General features: G+C 38.2%; 1 protein-coding gene across 1 annotated transcript in view; it reads right to left on the reverse strand.

Moving 5' to 3' along the window:
- The window catches only part of arhgef39 (Rho guanine nucleotide exchange factor (GEF) 39), a 120,058-nt gene that overhangs the window by 68,454 nt on the left and 27,653 nt on the right, over positions 1 to 23,951 (reverse strand). Inside the window, exon 4 of the mRNA XM_063006036.1 lies at positions 3,414 to 3,534. Coding sequence (XP_062862106.1) covers positions 3,414 to 3,534 — 121 coding nt within the window. The remainder of the gene's footprint in view (positions 1 to 3,413; positions 3,535 to 23,951) is intronic.

Raw genomic sequence — 23,951 nt, forward strand, 5'->3', positions numbered from 1 at the left:
AATGTATACATATTCATGAGTCCATATGGACAGACATGAACAGTAATTGGCACAAAAGGTGATGGCCCTCATTTAAAGACTGGTCATGTGTGTGTATTGTGTGTGTGTGTGTGTGTGTGGGAGGGGGTCATCGCTGATGTGAATACTTTACATACGCAGTATCCACATCAGCGATGAGCAGTCTATCCAGCATCACTGTCTGACAGTCGCAGCTACAACAATACAGTGGTACCTTGTAACTTGTCCCCTAAACTCGATGCTCAACATGAGCGCGACTGCTGCATTGTTCAGCGCTTGACTTGAGCGGTGCGGTAAAACATCATCAAAATGTGAATATGAGACGAATCTGAATTTGTGTGGAATAACCGTCAAATTTACTCTGAAAGCTCCACATGTATCTGTGTTCAGCTGTATCTTTCTCCTGTTTCACTTGTGTTACAGCTCGGGTTGCTGAGAAATGGTGAGAATCAGCTTTTCCGAGATTATCAGAAAAAAAAAAAGCTTAACGTGACTTAATATATTAAAAGAACGACAGAGGAACACTAAACCTCTCTTAATTATTACTGCTTATAAGTTCTCTCCACTAATAAAATTCCTTGCTTGTTGTTTTAGGACAGTAAGTCACGTTAAGCTTTGTGCACCGCCACACTCCATAGGAAACAACGGCACAGCCAGCGCAAAAACACTGTTTTGCTGCTTCTCATTTGAATGCACCCTTACTGAACTCTCTAGGGAATACGGTATTCCAAGATCAAGCATCTCCACAATTAAGAAGCATAAGGAAACACTAAAGAAGTAAAGTGCAGGTTTTATTGCTTTTTAACTGTTTTTCAATTGTATTTCAGTGTTTTTATATTATATTTGTGTTATTTTCAGTGTATACGTGTAAAAAACAACCCCATTATTTTACATTAGCCCGGGACCATTGATCACATCCACTGATGTCAGTAACGCGTTACTTAGTAACGAGTTACTCTAATCTGACCACATTTTTCAATAACAAGTAATCTAACGCGTTACTATTTCCAATCCAGTAATCAGATTAAAGTTACTTATCCAAGTTACTGTGCGTTACTATTTTTGCAACTCGGAGAGTGACGTCTGGCCTATGTAACAATTAAGTCACGAGCTGCGTCCGAAATCGCATACTTACAGAGTATGCACTAGATTGGAGGAAGTATGCACTACTCGGCCGGTAAAGAAGTACATACTTTCAGTACAGAAGTGTGCAGTATGCAAACAACACCGCTACGTATTACACGTGGGGACGCGATGACGTAATATCACCATAGTTACAGACTCATTACAAACCCCACTCGCCAAAATTTTGGATATATATCGTCTTTTTGTTATTTATTTGTCTTTAAAAAAATTATTTTATTTATCTTACTTGCACTTGTAAACAGAGGACTCCGTTTTCTTTTTTGTTTCTTATTCCGCTTCAATCGCCTACGCAGCTCCAGTTGCATTACGGCAGCTGCTGAATGTAACTAATAAAGTAACTCGTAATCTAACTTAGTTACTTTTAAAATCAAGTAATCAATAAAGTAACTAAGTTACTTTATAAAGGTAACTATGCCATCATTGATCACATCCCATCCAGCATTGACCAACAAGACCTGGGCCCATGCCAGAAATGCACCCTGGAAACTAATGCCCAACTAATTACAGCATATCATTCATTCATTTCCACACACGGCTGAAGTCTGGAGTAGCCAGCCAGTCCACTTTCTTTAATGTTTAACAGGTCAGAGGAAACGGAAGGAAAGGATTAAACCAAACCCCTTGTACATGCTGCACCATAGCACAACCTATATATTATATTTAACCCTGAAACATGTTTGGACACAAACATTATGGATTCAAGAGGCTTTATTGTAATTTTAGCTTTTTTCAGGACCATGATGAAACACAGAACACAAGGGCAAACATCATCATATAAAAAAAAGCAAATAAAAAAACAGTGTAATAAACACAAGGACCTGAAGGGGACGGACCAAAAGACAAGTCTGGTGCTAAGTCTGGAGTAAATGTGATGTGAGAAAAAAAGAATATACAGCATATTTCGATATTTAGGAAACAGTTTAGGGTTTGTATAGCAGCCGATGTATTTAAGAATGGTGTGCAAAAAAGCAACGGAGACGCACACAGAGAGACACGCACACAGAGATGCACACAGAGAGACATGCACAGATACAGAGAAAGAGACACCAAGAGAGACACACACACAGAGACACAAAGAGACACACACAGAGCGAGAGAGACATAGACACACAAAGAGGCACACAGACACAGAGACACAGAGAGACACATGCACACACACAGAAAGACAGAGACACACAGAGAGACACACAGAGAGACACAAAGAGAGACACACAGAGAGGCACATAGACACAGAGAGAGAGAGAGAGAGAGAGACACAGAAAGACACAGAGAGACACAGAGAGAGACACACAGAGACACAGAGACACACACGTACACACAGAGACACACACGTACACACAGAGACACAGAGACACACACACAGAGAGACACAGACACACACAGAGACACAGAGAGACACACAGACACACACAGAGACACACAGAGACACAGAGAGACACACACAGACACATACACACAGAGAGACACACACACAGAGGGACACACACACAGAAAGACACACACACACAGAGACACAAACACACAGAGAGAGACACAGAGAGACACACACACAAATGCACACACGCAGAGACACAAACACAGAGAGAGACACACACAGAGACACACACAGACAGAGACACACACAGACAGAGAGACACACAGTTCTGTGTTGATTTACTGTACATTTATGGTTGCATGGTGATAAGTGAATGATTCACAGTCGCTATTGAGCCTTTGACTAAAAAAGTATATAATAAAGCTGCAAAAATTTAATATCCCCACACAAAAAAAATTAAGGTTAAACCTGAGGATTAATTGCTACTATCTCAATATTTTAATTATGACCGACGTAGCTAACAAAAATAAAAAACATGTCATTACGTTTTTCTTTCTTTTTATAACTGCATTATTGCCCGACTAGGCGCTTACTCAGACATGTGATGGATTGGTACCCAGTCCCAGGTATTGTTGCCATGATTCTGACCAGGACGAAGCATTTAATGAAAATGTTTTTAATTGATAAGAATCTGTGATTTGTTTGAAACTTTATTTAAGAGACAAAAATACAAAGAACTGACTAATATGCAGACAAATGACCCATTGTGGTGACTCCTAACAGAAGCATCCAATTGGAATCATTTGATTTGGACAGTGTAGTGATTTTTTCAGAACTTAGGTTTAAGTTGTATGCAGAAATATGTTGGTTTGATTTAGCTATACAGCATGATGCAAACCAGGGTAAATAATAATACAGATTACCCCATGCTTACCTTGAGAACCTTCTTTGCTGATTGAAAGTTGTCGACGTAGGTAGTGTAGAGATGAAGGTGAGGGCAGAACTGCTCAAAGCCGAGACCGAAGTTCCTCTCCTCTAGATGAGCCAGCAGGGACCTGGTTAAAGCACAAAGTATTTCTTTATTCTTTTCATTTTGATAAAGTAGGGTTGAGCGGTTATACAATAACCAGCACCTTTAAGTTTTTCTAAAAACTGCTGGATCGAAAACATACAAACAGCATCTTAAATTATTTATTTGGTCCTGTTATATAACTCCATTTACCTTTTAAATTCCCTGTTAGGGATTAAAGTTATTAACTCTAGCTAACTTCTCTGAGTCCATATAAATAGGTCTACTTTTACTGCACCCATTAAAGAAAAAAAAGAACTACATGCAACTGGTCTGGATGCCAAGATCAGAAAGAAACCAAAACTGTCAACTTATGCTATATGTGGAAATGTGTCAAGATATTAGAAGCTGCTGTGGTGGAACTTTTCCTGTCAGAAAGCAAACTCAGACACAAGAGATTCTTTTTAGCTGGATTGAAGTTTAATAAAAGCACAATTGTAGATTCTTACATACAGCATAGAGGCATACCACAGTAAGAACAACTAATTAATTTTACATAGGTCCTTTATACCCTATCGTCAACCCCGGACACAAGAGAATCATTAGGAAGATGATTCTCACATACATGTGTCATTGAAAAATAAAAAGATACACCTTGGTGCCATAGAGTCTGCTGTGTTCTAAATAATTCTGGTCTTGTTATGTGATAACTTTCTTAGATATCTTTTGTTTTTACATCCTCTATTCACGTTCTGTTCTCTTTCGTGACCTCGGTCGCAGTGCTCCTAAATACGTTCTTACTGGATATGTGAAAACCATCTTACACTTTAAATATGGGAAATACAGTAGACCCTGGACTTACGAATTTAATTGGTTCAGAAGGGCTGTTCTTAAGTCAAAATGTTCAGTGGTTAAACCTATTTTTCCCATAAGAAATAATGTAAATAGAATTAATCCATGCCAGACCTCCCAAACCACCCCCTTACCTAACATTTCTAATGTCTTAAATGCTCTTTTTTGTTATAAAAACAAGTATATTTTCCCTTAAATCCTAAATAATAGAATAGACATTACTGTAATAAACAATAATACACAGTAGTACTGTACATAAAACACTCATAACATTTCACTACAGTACGTGTGCTGTACCATACACCATAATACATTTCCTTTTATTTATAAAATGTATCTACCAGAAACAATAACTCTCATATTTCTCTATTATCTCCTTCTTTATTTCAGTAGTGTTGTATTTTGTAGGTGAAATTGCACGAAAGAATACTTTACTGAGCCGAATTCCTTCTTCTCTCTCACTCACTGTCCCCTCTGCCTGATACACAGTGACAGCTACTGGCAGGAGTAATTATACAACCACGAATAGTAATAGATTTTTTCATTTTCTCACCACTACGCTTTGGGGTCATTTTAATATAGAATTTTACAAAATATAAAGAAAACACAAAAAAAACGCCGTCCGCTGTCTGAATGTTCGCTCACTGTATATATATAGAGAGGGAGGCGATCGGAGTCAACTTGTTCGTGACGTCACGTGTTTTGCGAATTTCGGTTCGTAATCCGAAATTTGTTCGTACGTTAAGTGGAAAAAGATCGCTCGTAACCCAAAATGTTCGTATGGTAGACGGTTTATAACTCAAGGGTCTACTGTACTTTTATATGATTTTATAAGAAGCCCCTTAACTCATAATTTTCTATCACACTGCTAAAACAGTGGTCCCCAACCACTGGGCCACAAACCGGTATCGGTAATAAATAATTAGAGATCGCTACAAAAGCAATGAAAACCCTGCTTTCATTTCACAAATGCAGTATTTGATTTATTTTTTTAAGAGAAATAATAAAAGGAAACTTTGTCATAATTTGTCTTCAATTTAATTTTGTTTAAAAAAATCGTGAAAAATCGTATCGTGAACCCAGTATCGTGAATCGCATCGCACCATGGGTAGAGTGTATCGTTACATCCCTAATTACATGTATTTATTTATTTTTTTAATTAAAAAGATGTTTGGAATGTCATGTAATGTAAACTACGACTCATTTGTCAAGAAGTGAAAAATCGGCTTCAGCTAAAGATGCAAAAATTGTGAAATTAAAAAAAGTAGAAAGTAAAGGAATGTGAAAGACGAAAGTATTTGCACATCAGCAGATCACTAATTAACTCCGAAAACATATGCTGCACACGTGAAAATATTTTGCACATTTATCACATGGCTGCATAAATGCTGTTGGTTAAATTCGGCTTTACCTGCCAGCTTCAAACCGCCGCTACGCTTCCACAACCGTAATGAATTGGTAAACGTAGCGCTATATAAAAAAAATAATGAGGGCTGGCTGTGCACGGTTCAGAGGTGGAGCTGTTTGCAAATGAAAGTGTTTGCCATCTGCTCTGTGTGGCATCATCTAAGGTCTGACAGTTGACAGTGACAGTTGTTCAAGACCAAGGCGGTAAGGTTTAGGCCCAAGGGCATCAGCATGGCATTTTGCTCCAGCGAGTTTCCCTTTTTTGCTCATCCAGGAACAAAATACATCCAAGTGGAACGCAGGCGCTCAACCTGGCACACGCGCCGACGCCGTCGCAGGATGAGAGGATGAGGGCGTCGACGCTTGTGAGGGAGCTTATTATCTACATTTGGAGACAGGTAGCGCACACAAATGCTCTAATGATGTTCCCTGACACTTAACGTTCTAACATGCTGGAATATGGAGCACTTTGCGGTTGAAGTTGATTTAAATAGATTTTAATGAAGTTGCAAGCCAAGGTAGCCACGCCCCTAATCAGGAGGTGCCGGAGCAGACGGGAGAGTTTTAACGAGGGCAAAGGCTCTGAAAAGCTGAATTTCCGATTTCTCCCACTCTCACAGCCAGAGGCTATTGTAATAAATATGATATTATGGATTGCTTTTCTATGGTCTCTTTTATAGCAATTAAATTCTTTGGCCTTTAGGAAGACGACAAAGAATACCATTAGCATTCCTCTTGTGTAACCCTAATCCACATTTTTTTGCAGCTGGAACATCTGGGCTGGGCACAGACTCGGCTAAATGGCAGGTCTATGTGTTTTTTTTATAATGGAGGTAGAAGAGAAGCGTTATAAATTACTGTCACAGAATATTTATCAATTAAACATTCATAGATGAATAAATGAATGTAAAAACATGAGTCATTTCATTGTGCCACATGATTAGTTGTACAGTAAACAATTAAACAATAATCTATTACTATTGTCAGGGCAGCACGGTGGCTCAGTGGGTAGGACTGTCGCCTCCCAGCAAAAAGGTCCTGGGTTTGATTCCCAAGTGGAGCAGTCTGGGTCCGGTCTGTGTGGAGTTTGCATGTTCTCCCCGTGTCTGTGTGGGTTTCCTCCAGGAGCTCCGGTTTCCTCCCACAATCCAAAGACATGCAAGTGAGGTGAATTGGAGATACAAAATTATCCCTGACTGTGTTTGACATTAAACTTGTGAACTGATGAACCTTGTGTAACCAGTAACTACCTGTAACCACAGTGCGTAAATATGAAGTTAAAATCTCAATAAATAAATGAATATTGTTGACATTATCTATTTTTTTTCAGATTTTTCCTCCAATTTTCTCCCTAATCTAGTCGTATCCAATTACCCTGATTGCATTACACTTCACCTCTACCGATACAACCCTCCAGTGCTGACTGAGGAGCTTCGCAACTGACACACGCCTCCTCCGACACGTGATCAGTACCGACTGCCTCTTTTCACCTGCACGAGGCGAGTTCATATGCGGATCAGCCTTGTGCACGGAGAGCCACACCCTGATCAGCATTATTCCTCAACTCTGCGCAGACGCCATCAATCAGCCAGCAGAGGTCGTAATTGCACCAGTTATGAGGAACACTGGTCCGGCACATCCCATCCCTGAACAACAGCCAATCAATGTGCATGTAGCCACCCAGCCCAGCCGGATGGCAGAGCTGAGATTCGATATGATGTATTCGAAATCACAGCTCTGATGCGCTAGCGTATTTTACTGCTGTGCCACCTGAGCAGCGACATTATCTATTTATTATAGGGTTTCTCAAAGAGTGCTCACAGGAAACCGTAGTACCCACAGACAGTGGTCTGTGAAGGGACAAGCCATAAACCAACAGGTTGTTGGAAGGCCCAAACTCATAGATTCCAGAGGACGTTACAAGGAGAAGGAGAATGTCTTTATTTGTCATATTTACATATACATGTGTACAGTACAATAAAATCCTTTTTCTGCATATCCCAGCTTTTTGGAGGCCATTGTACAGAGCCCCTGAAGCAGAACGGGTTAAGAGCCTTGCTCAAGGGCCCAACAATGGCTGCATGGCAGAGCCTGGATTTGAACAGACAATCTTCCGATTGATAGCCCAAAGCTCTACCCACTAGGCCAGGGTTTTTTCAACTTCAAGCGACCCCCATTGTGGCAATGATTTTTTACATGACCCAGGCAACACAAGCAAAGCGTCTTACTCTCTCTGTGGTTTACAAGGTGGAACATAAAGCCTCCACAAGGGGGCATTCGCTTACAATTTAATTATTATTATTTATTTACTGCGACCCATTTATTTTCGAAACAACCTGCACTAGGATACTACAAGGACTGTGGCATCTGGCACATACAAACAGAAAAGTTACTGTGGCTCAAGTTGCAGATTAATTTAATACTGTTTTGGGGCAGTGGTAGCTCAGGAGTTAAAGTACAGGATTAGTAACTGGAAGGTCACTGGTTCAAGCCCCACATCTGCCCGGTTGCCACTATTGGGCCCCTGAGCAAGGCCCTTAATCCTCAGTTGCTTGCAATATGTACAGTCTCAATTGTAAGTCGCTTTGGATAAACGCTAAATGCTGAAAATGTGAACATCACACAATGCATCAGACCCTTCTGGGTTTGGGGCGGTGTAGTGGCATGCCAGTAAAGAGAACCTTCAATGGTTATATGGTGGTAACAGAGAGTACAAGGCAACAAACATGCTACTGTCAGTACGTGTACACTTACAAAGTTAAGTTATGAAAGGTGGAGTTTATAAGTGTTGTACATGCTTGCTCAGTTGGAATATTTCCAATTAATATACACTAACATGCTCATTTATCGAGTTTTGCGTATGAACTGAGCTTTAGAAATAGAACGTTAAATGAAACGCGTTGATTCTTGTTTGTACGCAAATGACAGATGGTATATTTTTATATTTGTTGCGCTTAGTTTTATTTTTACCTGACAGACCAGTGGTTAGAATGACACGCAGACATGATTAGTGCTAATGGAAAAAAATTAGAGTGAAATGGACTCAACAATGAGTCTTAATCAAACTAAATATGTTCCGTGAATCTCACCATCTGTTCCGACGTTTATCAAACTGCTGCAAACTTAATGTAACTCGCTTAATAAACACCTTGTATCTGATTAATTGCTGCAATGTTTTATTTTTAAATCAAGGAGCTTCAAAGTCGGCTGAAAAGAGATGCAACAATGTTTAAATGGAACACTGCCAACATGTACACTCAAGCGCTAAGCATTAAAGCTCTTTATTCTACTACCCTAGATTAGGGTAAGAAAGGGAGTCCAAAGCCGCTCAGGTGGCGCAGCGGTAAAGTAGCTCAGCAGAGTTGGGTTTCTAGATGCATCATATCGAAACTCAGCTCTACCTTTCCGACTGGGTTGGGCGGCAGTATGAACAACGTTTGGCTGTTGTTCAGGGGTGGAGTCGGAGCATAGGTCCTCATAACTGGTACAACTGCGGCCCCTGCTGGTTGACTGACGGCGCCTGCACAGGGCTGAGGAATAACATTGAGGGGGGTGTGACCCTCCGTGCACAGTGTGTCTCGGTGTATGAACTCGGCTCGTGCAGGTGAAAAATGCAGGCTGTACTGACTGCGTGCCGGAGGGGGTGCAAGTCAGTTGAGTGGCGTCCTCAGTCAGGGTCGGGGTAATCGGACACGATTAGAATGGGGATAAAAGTTGGGGGGGAAAGTGGGAAAAAATACATAATTATAAATAAAAAAAAAAGAAAAAGAAAAGGGAGTCCAACAAGGATGTAACATCTCACCATGTCTGTTTAACAACCTTGGTTGCAATGTAAAAGGTGCTACAAGGATTTACTGGAGTGTTCAGGATTGGTGAAAAGACCATTAGCAATCTCAGGTATGCTCAGGTTCAATCCCCAGGTGTGGCGATCCGGGTTCTTTCTGTGTGAAGTTTACATGTTCTCCCCGTGTCTGCGTGGGTTTCCTCCGGGAGCTCAGGTTTTCTCCCACAGTCCACAGACATGCAAGTGAGGTAAACTGGAGATACAGAATTGTCCATGTAATCAATTTGTAAACTGATAAATCTTGATAAAACTGATAAAACTACAATTTCTGTCATGAATGTAACCAAAGTGTGTAAAACCCTAATAAATAAATAAATAAATGAAACTTTAAATGAAAATTTAAAATCATTTGTTCCTTGACTGTGACTGCTTGTAAAATGATTTTAAAAGCCAGTTTTGTCAATCAAATACCACCTAAAATTAAGTGCTGTGTGAAAATTAAGCAACAAATTGCTTGTCACAAAATCACAGAGCAGCTAAAACAAAAATAATTAGACTAGCCAGCCAGTAAACATCAGTCAACTGTCATCTCGTTAAAAAAAACTGGTTGAATATCAGAGTAAAATACTGGACTCATTATGCATTTAAATTGATCCACTGGACCAATGTATCTAAAATGAAACTGGACTCATAGCTTTTTACCTTATTCCGTTAAGCTTTAAAGCCAGATTGTGTGTGCTCATTTTGGGTAAATGATTTATTTAATCAGGCAGCTCTGTGGTGCAGCTGATATTTACCCTTCTCCACCTGTGAGAATTTGGCACTTTTTCCTTTATTAGCATGCAAAAGGTGGATTGGTTGTTTAACACTGCCCCAAGAAGTGAGTGAGAGAGTAAATGTGTGTGTGAGTGTGTGTTGCGCTGCCCTGGATTGTGCCCTGTCCAAGGTGTATTCCTGCCTTTTCACATTGTTTATGGGTAGTGCTGAACCCAACGCAACCATGATACATTAAAAAAATTTATTTTGATAGTTCTTAAGGTATATATGTACAGTGGACCTTTGACTTACGAATTTAATTGGTTCCGAAGGGCTGTTCTTAAGTCAAAATGTTCGTTAGTTAAACCTATTTTTCCCATAAGAAATAATGTAAATAGAATGAATCCGTGCCAGACCTCCCAAAGCACCCCCTTATCTAACCTCTCTAATGTCTTAAATGCTCTTTTTTGTTATAAATACAACTATATCTTCCCTTAAATCTTAAATTAAAGAATAGACATTCCTGTAATAAACAATAATAAACAATAATACACAGTAGTACTGTACATAAAACACACATCACATTTCAGTACAGTACGTGTGCTGTACCATACACCATAATACATTTCCTTTTTTTTTTTTTTTATAAAATGTATCTACCAGAAACAATAACTCTCATATTTCTCTATTATTTCCTTCATTTCAATAGTGTTGTATTTTGTAGGTGTAATTGCACGAAAGAAAGAATACTTTACTCAGCCGAATTCCTTCTTCTCTCTCACTCACTGTCCCCGCTGTCTGATACACAGTGACAGCTACTGGCAGGAGTAATTATACAACAACGAATAGTAATAGATTTAAAGAAAACACCGATATTAGAGAGAGAGACGGCTGGAGTTAACTTGTTCGTGACGTCACGTGTTTCGTGAATTTCGGTCCGTAATTCGAAATTTGTTCATACATTATGTTGAAAAAGATCATTCGTAACCCGAAATGTTCGTATGGTAAACCGTTCGTAACCCAAGGGTCCACTGTATATGGATATACTGGCCAATTCAATGTGCTTTACCACTATCACCTATTTAATATTTACTCTCTATTTAATTTTTACCATACATTCTATACTTAAAAAAGGAACCTCAATGCACATTGTCATTCATTCATTCATTCATTCATGCTGGATTTGCTGTAATTATCCAACATATTACTTAAGTTATCCAATAATTACACATACCTTTCAATATTTGGTTTTTTTTTTTTTTTTTTTTTTTTTTTTTTTTTATGATTTCCTACATCACACATAAAAATAATGGTTGGACCAACAATGAGAGTGATAATACTTTGCAATGATCATACCTGTTGAGATTAACAGGAATTATGACATTTACTGCTTAAAGACAAAAGACAACAATTTGGACACAGACAGCACTGCTACTGTTAGTAATGTTGTAAAACTGCTATAGTCTTACATAATTCCCAGCTGTAAAAATCACGTCACAGCTCATGAAATGAGTTGGTTCCCGTGTAATATGCAATTTACTGTGAAATTCAAAAATGAAGGTTTGTATTTAGATATTTAAAAAAAAATTTATTGGCGTAGCATTCAAGTGCCTCACGTTTACTGGTTAATTTGCACTATAAGGCAGTCTTAGCAATTCATTTAGCAATCGGTTAGTCACAATTGTTGTTTATTTTGTTGTTTTTTTTTCAAATTTGTACTGTTGCATTTTATTAGTGTGTACCTTTATTGTTGTATTATGCTGCTGGGGCTTTATGTATGTATCTGTCTGTCTGTCTATCCATCCATCCATTCACACAAACACCCATCCACCCATCCATCCATCCACACAAACACCCATCCACCCATCCATCCATCCATGCATGCATCCATCTATCAGTCTATCTATCCATCGGTCTATCGATCCATCCATCTATCCATCCATCCATCCATCCACCCATCCGTCTATCAGTCTATACATCTATCCATCCATCTATCTATCCATCCGTCTATCCACCCATCCATCAATCAGTCTATCTATCCATCCATCCATATGTCTGTCTATCTATCTATCCATCTATCCATCCATCCATCCGTCTATCTATCCGTCCGTCCATCCATCTATCTATCTATCTATCCATCCATCCATCCATCTGTCTATCTATCTATCCATCTATCCATCCATCTATCAGTCTATCTATCCGTCCGTCTGTCCGTCCGTCCGTCCGTCTATCCATCCATCCATCCATCCATCCATCCATCCGTCTAGCTATCTATCCATCTATCCATCCATCCATCTATCAGTCTATCTATCCATCCATCCATCCATCCGTCCGTCTATCCATCCATCCATCCATCCATCCATCCATCCATTCGTCCATTCGTCTATCTATCTATCCATCCATCCATCCATCCGTCTATCTATCAGTCTATACATCTATCCATCCATCCGTCTATCCACCCATCCATCCATCCAAACATGCATCCATCCATCTGTCCATCAATCCGTCTATCAATCCCTCTATCCATCCATCCATCCGTCCGTCTATCCATTCATCCATCCATCCATCCATCCATCCATCTATCTATTGTTGTATTATGCTGCTGGGGCTTTAATTTCCTTTGGGATCAATAAAGTATGTCTGTATGTGTTTGTCTATCCATCCATCCATCCATACGTCCGTCTAGCTATCTATCCATCTATCTATCCATCCATCCATCTATCAGTCTATCTATCCATCCATCCATCCATCCGTCCGTCTATCCATCCATCCATCCATCCATCCATCCATCCATTCGTCCATTCGTCTATCTATCTATCCATCCATCCATCCATCCGTCTATCTATCAGTCTATACATCTATCCATCCATCCGTCTATCCACCCATCCATCCATCCAAACATGCATCCATCCATCTGTCCATCAATCCGTCTATCAATCCCTCTATCCATCCATCCATCCGTCCGTCTATCCATTCATCCATCCATCCATCCATCCATCCATCTATCTATTGTTGTATTATGCTGCTGGGGCTTTAATTTCCTTTGGGATCAATAAAGTATGTCTGTATGTGTTTGTCTATCCATCCATCCATCCATACGTCCGTCTATCTGTCTATCCATCCATCCATCTATCCATATATCTATATATCCATCCATCCATCCGTCCATCCTTCTATATCTAAATTAAATGAAAATTCCTAAAGCACAGTGTTGTTAAACACATCATCATTGCAGTGCTGATAATATTACACTTTTTAAATCATATATTCAGTGATGTTTTTAGTGATCCATTTCCAAAAAATAACCAGGGTAAAGGGGGGCTGACAAACTGTGTATAGCAGCAAACAGTCTAAAATCACAAAGTGCACTTATATAGCACCTGATAATGGTGAATGCATGTAGCTACAAGCTCAGTGAGAAATGCAGCCAGCATAAAACCATAATACTACATTCAGCTTTTTGCTGTAATTCAAGAAAAGACATGATTTTCTACATCACGCGTGAGACCTTCAATGGTGCGCTCACCTGAATAGCTCCATTACATTACATAATAACTGCAGTTTAGGAGTATTAGAGAGGTCTATTCATTTTAACCAGTCAACCACTACGCTCTGTTCAGGGATTTGAATAGAGCGGCTGTCATTACGGCTCACCTAAGCGTTCAATAACCGATTCTAATGATGATCCATAGAAAACTGAGTACCAATTTATCCAACACATCAAGCTCTGAAACTCAGCCCTCCATCTTCATTGAGCTGCGGCAGCTCGTCACTCTGGCGATGATGGGAGCCTCGGGGACCCGTAGTGATTCATTATTCAGCACGTAAATATAATTCTCAATCAACAAGACCAGGATGAGTCCCCTGCAGCTGTCAGCGCCTCATCTCGCTGGTTGTTTATGGAGGTCTACACCACTCAACTGGAATAAGATTTGGCCCATTCGGGAAATTTATCAATGACATCCTGTCACTATAACACAGCTATTAAAGAACATGTCTAATGCCACGCTCACAAGCTGGCAACTCTAGATATTAGGGATGTCCCGATCACGTTTTTTTGTCCCGATCATTAATTTTGATCCCGATCCGATACCGAGTCTCAAACCGATACTTGTATTTTCTAGATATTGTCTAGATAAGAACTAGATAATACTGTTCACACAGTGCACACTTCAAGTACATTACAGTTATTCAAATTAATCCAATGTATATGTTTAACAACTGAATAGCTCTGCAGTGCTGTAGGAAAAAAATTGCCTGCATCCAAGCTATTGCTTAATGTTCTTTTACAAAATAAAAGTAAACAAACTTAGTGCAGCATTGTAGTAGTAAAACTAGAACACTCAAAATGAAGTGAAGGTTCTTTTTGAGGAAAATCAGCATCTCTGCCGTGTTATCGGACAGCCGGTTCCTCTTCTCATCATATAATAATAAACTCGCTGTATTCGGCTGAGTGTTTATTTTTTAGCTGCCGTATCAAATTGGTAGTAATTGTAGATCGTTTGGTTAAATGATATCTGGTTTGTTTCTTATGAGCCACCGTACTTGTATGCGTGTTGTAACTGTAACAAACGTTTCTGTGGTTGTATTGTGACAATGATTTGATGGACGTTTCTACGCAAAGTGAGTGTGTTTTGACCCTTTGGGGCTTCCACAGTGCATGAAATAGCACCGTTTCCTGTTTAATATCCAATTTGCTGTAAAAAAATTTTTTAGTGTTTGTGTTTACTGATTTAACATTTTTCATTCACATAGCGTTTGAAATATCAGGCGCATTATGTAATATGAGACGGTAATAGCAATCATACAGCAATTAAGTTAGTGTGACAGAATTTTCTGTGGTGTAGTGTGCTGACAATGTTTGATGTGTGTTTACATATTGAGCGCATTTTGTCTTTTTGGGGAATCCATAATCAATGGAAAAGTGTGCTTCTCTATACACGTGATCATCTCTGTGTAGTCTGTGCTGCACCTCAAAAGAACAAGCCAGTAAAGTATTATGCTCTCAACAGTTTGTCTATGTACAAATTATTTCTTACTTTACAAACTCAACAAACTCTGAAGATGCTCGGTTACACGAGCAATCGGTTAGACAAAATGTCCAAGATGTCAAAGTGTAAAGCAGCTAAACACACGACTAAACACACGACTCGGATAACTGAGTTTGGAAAACTTCCAACCAATTCTGTGGACGCAGAAGGGGGTGTGTGAAAACATGGACGGGTACTTACGTATCTGTTAAGGTAGGCTGTGCTGATTATTGTACCTTCCATTTATTCTATCATTTAATTTATGAGGGTCATTTAATCCAAAGCTAATCAAAAAATGTGAAATAGAATTAACATCTATGTTTGGAATAACATTTGTGAGACGTGTTCTACAACTGCAATTCCAAAAAAAGTTGAAAGAGTAGAATGCAAAAACAAACAGAAAGACTAAAACTAGTCAGTACCTACTATCACCAAGTTACCACTGTTGGGCCCCTGAGCAAGGCCCTCAACCATCCATTGCTTGCAGGGTATTCGCTAATAACTGTAAGTCGCTCTGGATAAAAGCTCACCAACTTTACTAATTTTTGTAAATATACCCTAATTCCTAATTCCACATCAGTTTAAGAACCAACAGAAAGTAGGTGGTAAAATTAATTTAAAAAAAAGAGTATGTACATATTACTAACTTCTTTTTAAATCCTTTAATTTATTTATTTATTTATTTTTGCATATGCTGAAAAAGCTAATGCATTTTATCCCAAACCAACATATTATACTGTTGTAAATATATGATCAATAATTGAATACCCATTGGTATAACTACATATTCAAAGACTACTAAGTACATAGTGTACAGTTTGGAAAGGTTTTAATGTACAGATGAGAAAAGGGTGTATAAAATCAATTATAAAAGATAGATTATAAGCTTCCAATTTATTGGGCAACAGTTTAAGGACGCTTCTTTCCTATTCCAGCATAACTGTGTCACTGTGCTCAAAGCCAGGTTCATAAAGACATTGCTTGACCAGTTGGGTTATGGAGGAACTTCCGTTGCCTGTGTAGAGCCCTGACTAAAACCCCATTAAACATATTTGGGATAAGCATTTATGCATCGGTTATGAAATGGTAAGGCCATCCAGGTCATGGTTGGATGTCCACATACTTTTGACTATACTGTATATAGTGTATTAATACATTTGAGCCTATGCCCAGAAATAAAAAATGATCACGTCATTAATTATAGTAAATATGTCCTGCATCTTTCTGGTGCAGCCTTAAAGATTTTACTCAAGTAAAAACACAAAAATAACCCTGAAGGCTTGTTTTCTTTGCTGATATTGAACATTAGCCGAGAGATTTGACTGCTCGTGTGTTGCTTTCATGTAGTGTAGGTTTAGCATACATCAAAACTGCAGATCTTCACAGCAGCTCTGCTCTGGCTGGCCCGTACAGAGCGCTCAGAGATATCCAGTGATCATGAGAGTCGGCTTCTTGACACTTGTTTAGTTAATTTGCTGCTAGTTTGTTCTTCCCAGCCTGGAAGATCAATGTCGAGACTGGACTTCAAGCCAGCGTTTTTCCTGTTGTGTTGATTCATCTTCAGCCTCTCATTTCTCTTTGCCCTGGCTTTTCATTTGTGTCAGCTGTCATGGAGCAAGGATCCCTCAAGCAGAAAATTCAAAAGACCTGCACCCGAGTCACAAGTGAGCTTCATAAATTAGAACTGAAATCACCGTCCCCATTAAAAACAGCTGGCCTTGCACCAAAACAACAAGTGTAGCAATCCGATACATGATTCTGCTTGAGTATGTTTTCGCAATTTGTAAAGTCAAAGCAAAATTGCGCAGATCGCAGATCGCAATCGGCTATCGGCTATGTCCCTGAAAGGAGATCGGAGATCGGAATCGGTGACAAAAACCCCGATCGTCCCATCTCTATTTTTAACTGATCAAAAATCGGCTTTACTAATGCCGATCATAACCCGGTCTTTTGTTTTACGTCAGCATGTCCGCTGTGTGGAAATACTTTACATTGGAAAGTGAAACGAGTCCAACAGCGGTGTAATGTCTGTAATGCGATCGTTTCACGAGGCGGTAGGAGCAGAGCTGCGTTCATTACTGTAGAATTTTACTGTTTATATGGTGTGTGAGTCGAGGATCACTCCGGTTTACAAAACAATAACTTTTAATCCGAGTATGAAAACTTCAGGACCATAACATACAGCTTTTACGAGTTTACGTGTTACAAGACTGAACGACATCTCAGTATCAAGCTCTCTGATTGGCTTAGTTATGTAAACGAGCGTCGTAGTGATGCACTCGCTTAATAAAGAAATAAATACACGGTATATTCACAAATTGTCGGGAGCAAAACACTTTATTAACTTCTTCTGTTCCGAATAGCGGACAGCCAGAGCCGAGCACGCTATCCCATGCACTATGGAAGCCCCAAAGGGTCAAAACACACTCACTTTGCGTAGACCCGTCCATCAAACCATTGTCACAATACAAGCACTTTAAGAACTGGCTTTCCTTCATAACAAAAGAGCGACTTTCCATTTTATTTTGGTATTCAGGTTTTACTGTAATGCTGTTAAGTAACTTATTTGTTTTTTTATATTCAAGTTAAGCTGCTACACCACTTGTGAGTGGAGATTTTTGTTCATTTTTAGTGTATCACTGCATTAAACAGAATTATGTTCTTTGAATATAAATGGTATGATGGTACATTCGGTATACTGTCCTGATTCCTCCTACGGTATGCATTTCTCATATACCACCATACCGTAACATAGTTCATTTTAACAGCTGTAGGCTTCAAAAGGCAGTAGATCACATAATACTGTTCGCCGCTAAAAGCGCTATGGAGCGCCGTGCAGATTAAGTAGTTAGCCAGTTAGCGTTAGCATGACAGTGTTAACAAATGATAAAAGATTTCCTCAATCTGGTGACAAAAATAAACAAAAACATATGGAAGATGAAGAGAGAAGGACCAAATATGCACCGGAAGAACCTGCCAAAGAAATGAGGCATGTCGGCAGGTTAGAACAGACTAAAACACTATATACTGCACAGTTTGTCGAGCCACGGCTGTCGTAAACGACGACATTACGAACGCAGTAACAATCCACATATGCAAGGACACGGTTCCTCTATATACAGTCGAGAAAGAAGCTTTCAGAGCAATAATTTAAACACTGGATTACAGATATGTCATATGGGCCGAAATACTTCATGTTAGACGCTATTTTAATGTTATAAGCAAATTGGAATCGGGAGAGCTAAGGGAATTTGTACAATACTTAAATATTAAATAAACAATAAAAATTGTATATATTGCAACTGTTTCACGTGTACTGATTGCATCATATATTGTGTCCCTTTGTGGGGCAAAGCAAAACTTATAGTACTCAAAACCTTCACTATATACATGGTGAAATTAAAACTTATTTTATATTCTATGTACTTTTGGCAGTAAAATAAACCACAGACATATAAAAAGCCCCAGTCATACAAAGAAAACATACAGTGATATACCGTGAAACCACCCAGCCCTACTTGTATCTTTCAATTATTATTATTATTTTTTTTTTAATCATCGCTTATTTGAACTTTGTATTTCAAACTAACACTACTAGGTAGTAATATGCCTTTTTAGACTACTGTGTTACGGCAGACAAATGAACTGTTAGGTACCTAGCAACAACTCATTTGTTGTAGAACTTCTTTTTGAGAAAGGTATTATCAATATTAAAGCATATTTAGTATTAAATTCAGCTGTATAAAAGCAATAAAACAATCTAGGTTCTGTGTTATCATGAATAACAAACTCCCACTCATGATCTATTGAATAGCTAACAACATTTATCTCAATAATGTTTTCAGAGTGACAAAATTAGAAGGAAAAACAATTTCATTATTACTCACAATTATCTGTATGAGAATCACTAACTATAATTGTAACAAGCCTAAAGATGCTAAAATGCCTCTTGTGTTTCCGTTTTTAAGCAATTTTGTGGGAATTCAGGGCCATCCAGCCAAACAAGCATTTGTGAGTCAGCCACTACTGGTGGAACAAAAGGCCTGACTTACAGTTAACGTGGAGAATCTGTGCAGACCTTGGAATTCATCCACACCAAACATGTCCAGCTACGTCTTTATGGACCTTGCTTTGTGCAAAAGAGCCCAGTCCTGTTGGACTACAACTGCAGGCATGTCAACTGAAAGTATGTTAGTTATTTAATACATTGATTGTATGCACCTGTTAACAATGGGTCGGTGCAAAACACCAGAACTCAATAATTAGAAGAGGTGTCTACATACTTTTTTTTGCCAGAAACACCAGAACTCAATCATTAGAAGAGGTGTCTACATACTTTTTTTTGCCAGAAACACCAGAACTCAATAATTAGAAGAGGTGTCTACATACTTTTTATTGCCAGAAACACCAGAACTCAATAATTAGAAGGTGTCTACATACTTTTTTTGCCAGAGAAATCAGAACTCCATAATTAGAAGAGGTGTCTACATACTTTTTATTGCCAGAAACACCATAACTCAATAATTAGAAGAGGTGTCTACATACTTTTTTTTGCCAGAAACACCAGAACTCAATAATTAGAAGAGGTGTCTACATACTTTTTTTGCCAGAAACACCATAACTCAATCATTAGAAGAGGTGTCTACATACTTTTTTTGCCAGAGAAATCAGAACTCCATAATTAGAAGAGGTGTCTACATACTTTTTATTGCCAGAAACACCAGAACTCAATCATTAGAAGAGGTGTCTACATACTTTTTTTGCCAGAGAAATCAGAACTCCATAATTAGAAGAGGTGTCTACATACTTTCTATTGCCAGAAACACCAGAACTCCATAATTAGAAGAGGTGTCTACATACTTTTTGTGCCAGAAACACCAGAACTCAATCATTAGAAGAGGTGTCTACATACTTTTTTTTGCCAGAAACACCAGAACTCAATCATTAGAAGAGGTGTCTACATACTTTTTTTGCCAGAGAAATCAGAACTCCATAATTAGAAGAGGTGTCTACATACTTTTTTTGCCAGAAACACCAGAACTCAATAATTAGAAGAGGTGTCTACATACTTTTTTTGCCAGAAACACCAGAACTCAATAATTAGAAGAGGTGTCTACATACTTTTTATTGCCAGAAACATCAGAACTCAATCATTAGAAGAGGTGTCTACATACTTTTTATTGCCAGAAAATCCAGAACTCAATAATTAGAAGAGGTGTCTACATACTTTTTTGCCAGAAACACCAGAACTCAATAATTAGAAGAGGTGTCTACATACTTTTTTGCCGGAAACACCAGAACTCAATCATTAGAAGAGATGTCTACATACTTTTTTTGCCAGAAACACCATAACTCAATCATTAGAAGAGGTGTCTACATACTTTTTTTGCCAGAGACACCAGAACTCCATAATTAGAAGAGGTGTCTACATACTTTTTATTGCCAGAAACACCAGAACTCAATAATTACAAGAGGTGTCTACATACTTTTTGCCAGAAACACCAGAACTCAATCATTAGAAGAGGTGTCTACGTACTTTTTGCCAGAAACACCAGAACTCAATCATTAGAAGAGGTGTCTACATACTTTTTGCCAGAAACACCAGAACTCAATCATTAGAAGAGGTGTCTACATACTTTTTATTGCCAGAAAATCCAGAACTCAATCATTAGAAGAGGTGTCTACATACTTTTCTTGCCAGAAACACCAGAACTCAATCATTAGAAGAGGTGTCTACATACTTTTTTTGCCAGAAACACCATAACTCAATCATTAGAAGAGGTGTCTACATACTTTTTATTGCCAGAAACACCAGAACTCAATCATTAGAAGAGGTGTCTACATACTTTTTTGCCAGAAACACCAGAACTCAATCATTAAAAGAGGTGTCTACATACTTTTTTTTGCCAGAAACACCAGAACTCAATCATTAGAAGAGGTGTCTACATACTTTTTATTGCCAGAAACACCAGAACTCAATAATTAGAAGGTGTCTACATACTTTTTTTGCCAGAGAAATCAGAACTCCATAATTAGAAGAGGTGTCTACATACTTTTTATTGCCAGAAACACCAGGACTCAATAATTAGAAGGTGTCTACATACTTTTTTTGCCAGAGAAATCAGAACTCCATAATTAGAAGAGGTGTCTACATACTTTTTATTGCCAGAAACACCAGAACTCAATAATTAGAAGGTGTCTACATACTTTTTTTGCCAGAGAAATCAGAACTCAATAATTAGAAGAGGTGTCTACATACTTTTTTTTGCCAGAAACACCAGAACTCAATAATTAGAAGAGGTGTCTACATACTTTTTTTTGCCAGAAACACCAGAACTCAATAATTACAAGAGGTGTCTACATACTTTTTTTGACAGAAACACCAGAACTCAATCATTAGAAGAGGTGTCTACATACTTTTTTTGCCAGAGAAATCAGAACTCAATAATTAGAAGAGGTGTCTACATACTTTTTTTGCCAGAAACACCATAACTCAATAATTAGAAGAGGTGTCTACATACTTTTTATTGCCAGAAACACCAGAACTCAATCATTAGAAGAGGTGTCTACATACTTTTTTTGCCAGAAACACCAGAACTCAATAATTAGAAGAGGTGTCTACATACTTTTTTTGCCAGAGAAATCAGAACTCCATAATTAGAAGAGGTGTCTACATACTTTTTATTGCCAGAAACCCCAGAACTCAATCATTAGAAGAGGTGTCTACATACTTTTTGCCAGAAACATCAGAACTCAATCATTAGAAGAGGTGTCTACATACTTTTTTTGCCAGAGAAACCAGAACTCCATAATTAGAAGAGGTGTCTACATACTTTTTGCCAGAAACCCCAGAACTCAATAATTAGGTGTCTACATACTTTTTTTGCCAGAGAAATCAGAACTCCATAATTAGAAGAGGTGTCTACATACTTTTTTTGCCAGAGAAACCAGAACTCCATAATTAGAAGAGGTGTCTACATACTTTTTTTGCCAGAAACACCAGAACTCAATAATTAGGTGTCTACATACTTTTTTTGCCAGAGAAATCAGAACTCCATAATTAGAAGAGGTGTCTACATACTTTTTATTGCCAGAAACACCAGAACTCAATAATTAGAAGGTGTCTACATACTTTTTTTGCCAGAGAAATCAGAACTCCATAATTAGAAGAGGTGTCTACATACTTTTTATTGCCAGAAACACCAGAACTCAATAATTAGAAGGTGTCTACATACTTTTTTTGCCAGAGAAATCAGAACTCAATAATTAGAAGAGGTGTCTACATACTTTTTTTTGCCAGAAACACCAGAACTCAATAATTAGAAGAGGTGTCTACATACTTTTTTTTGCCAGAAACACCAGAACTCAATAATTACAAGAGGTGTCTACATACTTTTTTTGCCAGAAACACCAGAACTCAATCATTAGAAGAGGTGTCTACATACTTTTTTTGCCAGAGAAATCAGAACTCAATAATTAGAAGAGGTGTCTACATACTTTTTTTGCCAGAAACACCATAACTCAATAATTAGAAGAGGTGTCTACATACTTTTTATTGCCAGAAACACCAGAACTCAATAATTAGAAGAGGTGTCTACATACTTTTTATTGCAAGAAACACCAAAACTCCATAATTAGAAGAGGTGTCTACATACTTTTTTTGCCAGAAACACCATAACTCAATCATTAGAAGAGGTGTCTACATACTTTTTATTGCCAGAAACACCAGAACTCAATAATTAGAAGAGGTGTCTACATACTTTTTATTGCCAGAAACACCAGAACTCAATAATTAGAAGAGGTGTCTACATACTTTTTATTGCAAGAAACACCAAAACTCAATAATTAGAAGAGGTGTCTACATAAGTTTTTTGCCAAAAAAAACAGAACTCAATAATTAGAAAAGATGTCTACATACTTTTTTTGCCAGAGAAACCAGAACTCCATAATTAGAAGAGGTGTCTACATACTTTTTGTGCCAGAGAAACCAGAACTCCATAATTAGAAGAGGTGTCTACATACTTTTTGCCAGAAACCCCAGAACTCAATCATTAGAAGAGGTGTCTACATACTTTTTTTGCCAGAAACACCAGAACTCAATCATTAGAAGAGGTGTCTACATACTTTTTATTGCCAGAAACACCAGAACTCAATAATTAGAAGAGGTGTCTACATACTTTTTATTGCCAGAAACACCAGAACTCAATAATTAGAAGGTGTCTACATACTTTTTTTGCCAGAGAAATCAGAACTCCATAATTAGAAGAGGTGTCTACATACTTTTTATTGCCAGAAACACCAGAACTCAATAATTAGAAGGTGTCTACATACTTTTTTTGCCAGAGAAATCAGAACTCCATAATTAGAAGAGGTGTCTACATACTTTTTTTGCCAGAAACACCAGAACTCAATAATTAGAAGAGGTGTCTACATACTTTTTGTGCCAGAAACACCAGAACTCAATCATTAGAAGAGGTGTCTACATACTTTTTTTTGCCAGAAACACCAGAACTCAATCATTAGAAGAGGTGTCTACATACTTTTTTTGCCAGAGAAATCAGAACTCCATAATTAGAAGAGGTGTCTACATACTTTTTTTGCCAGAAACACCAGAACTCAATAATTAGAAGAGGT

The sequence above is a fragment of the Trichomycterus rosablanca genome, chromosome 1, assembly GCF_030014385.1.
Source record: "Trichomycterus rosablanca isolate fTriRos1 chromosome 1, fTriRos1.hap1, whole genome shotgun sequence".
NCBI classification, from domain to species: Eukaryota; Metazoa; Chordata; class Actinopteri; order Siluriformes; family Trichomycteridae; genus Trichomycterus; species Trichomycterus rosablanca.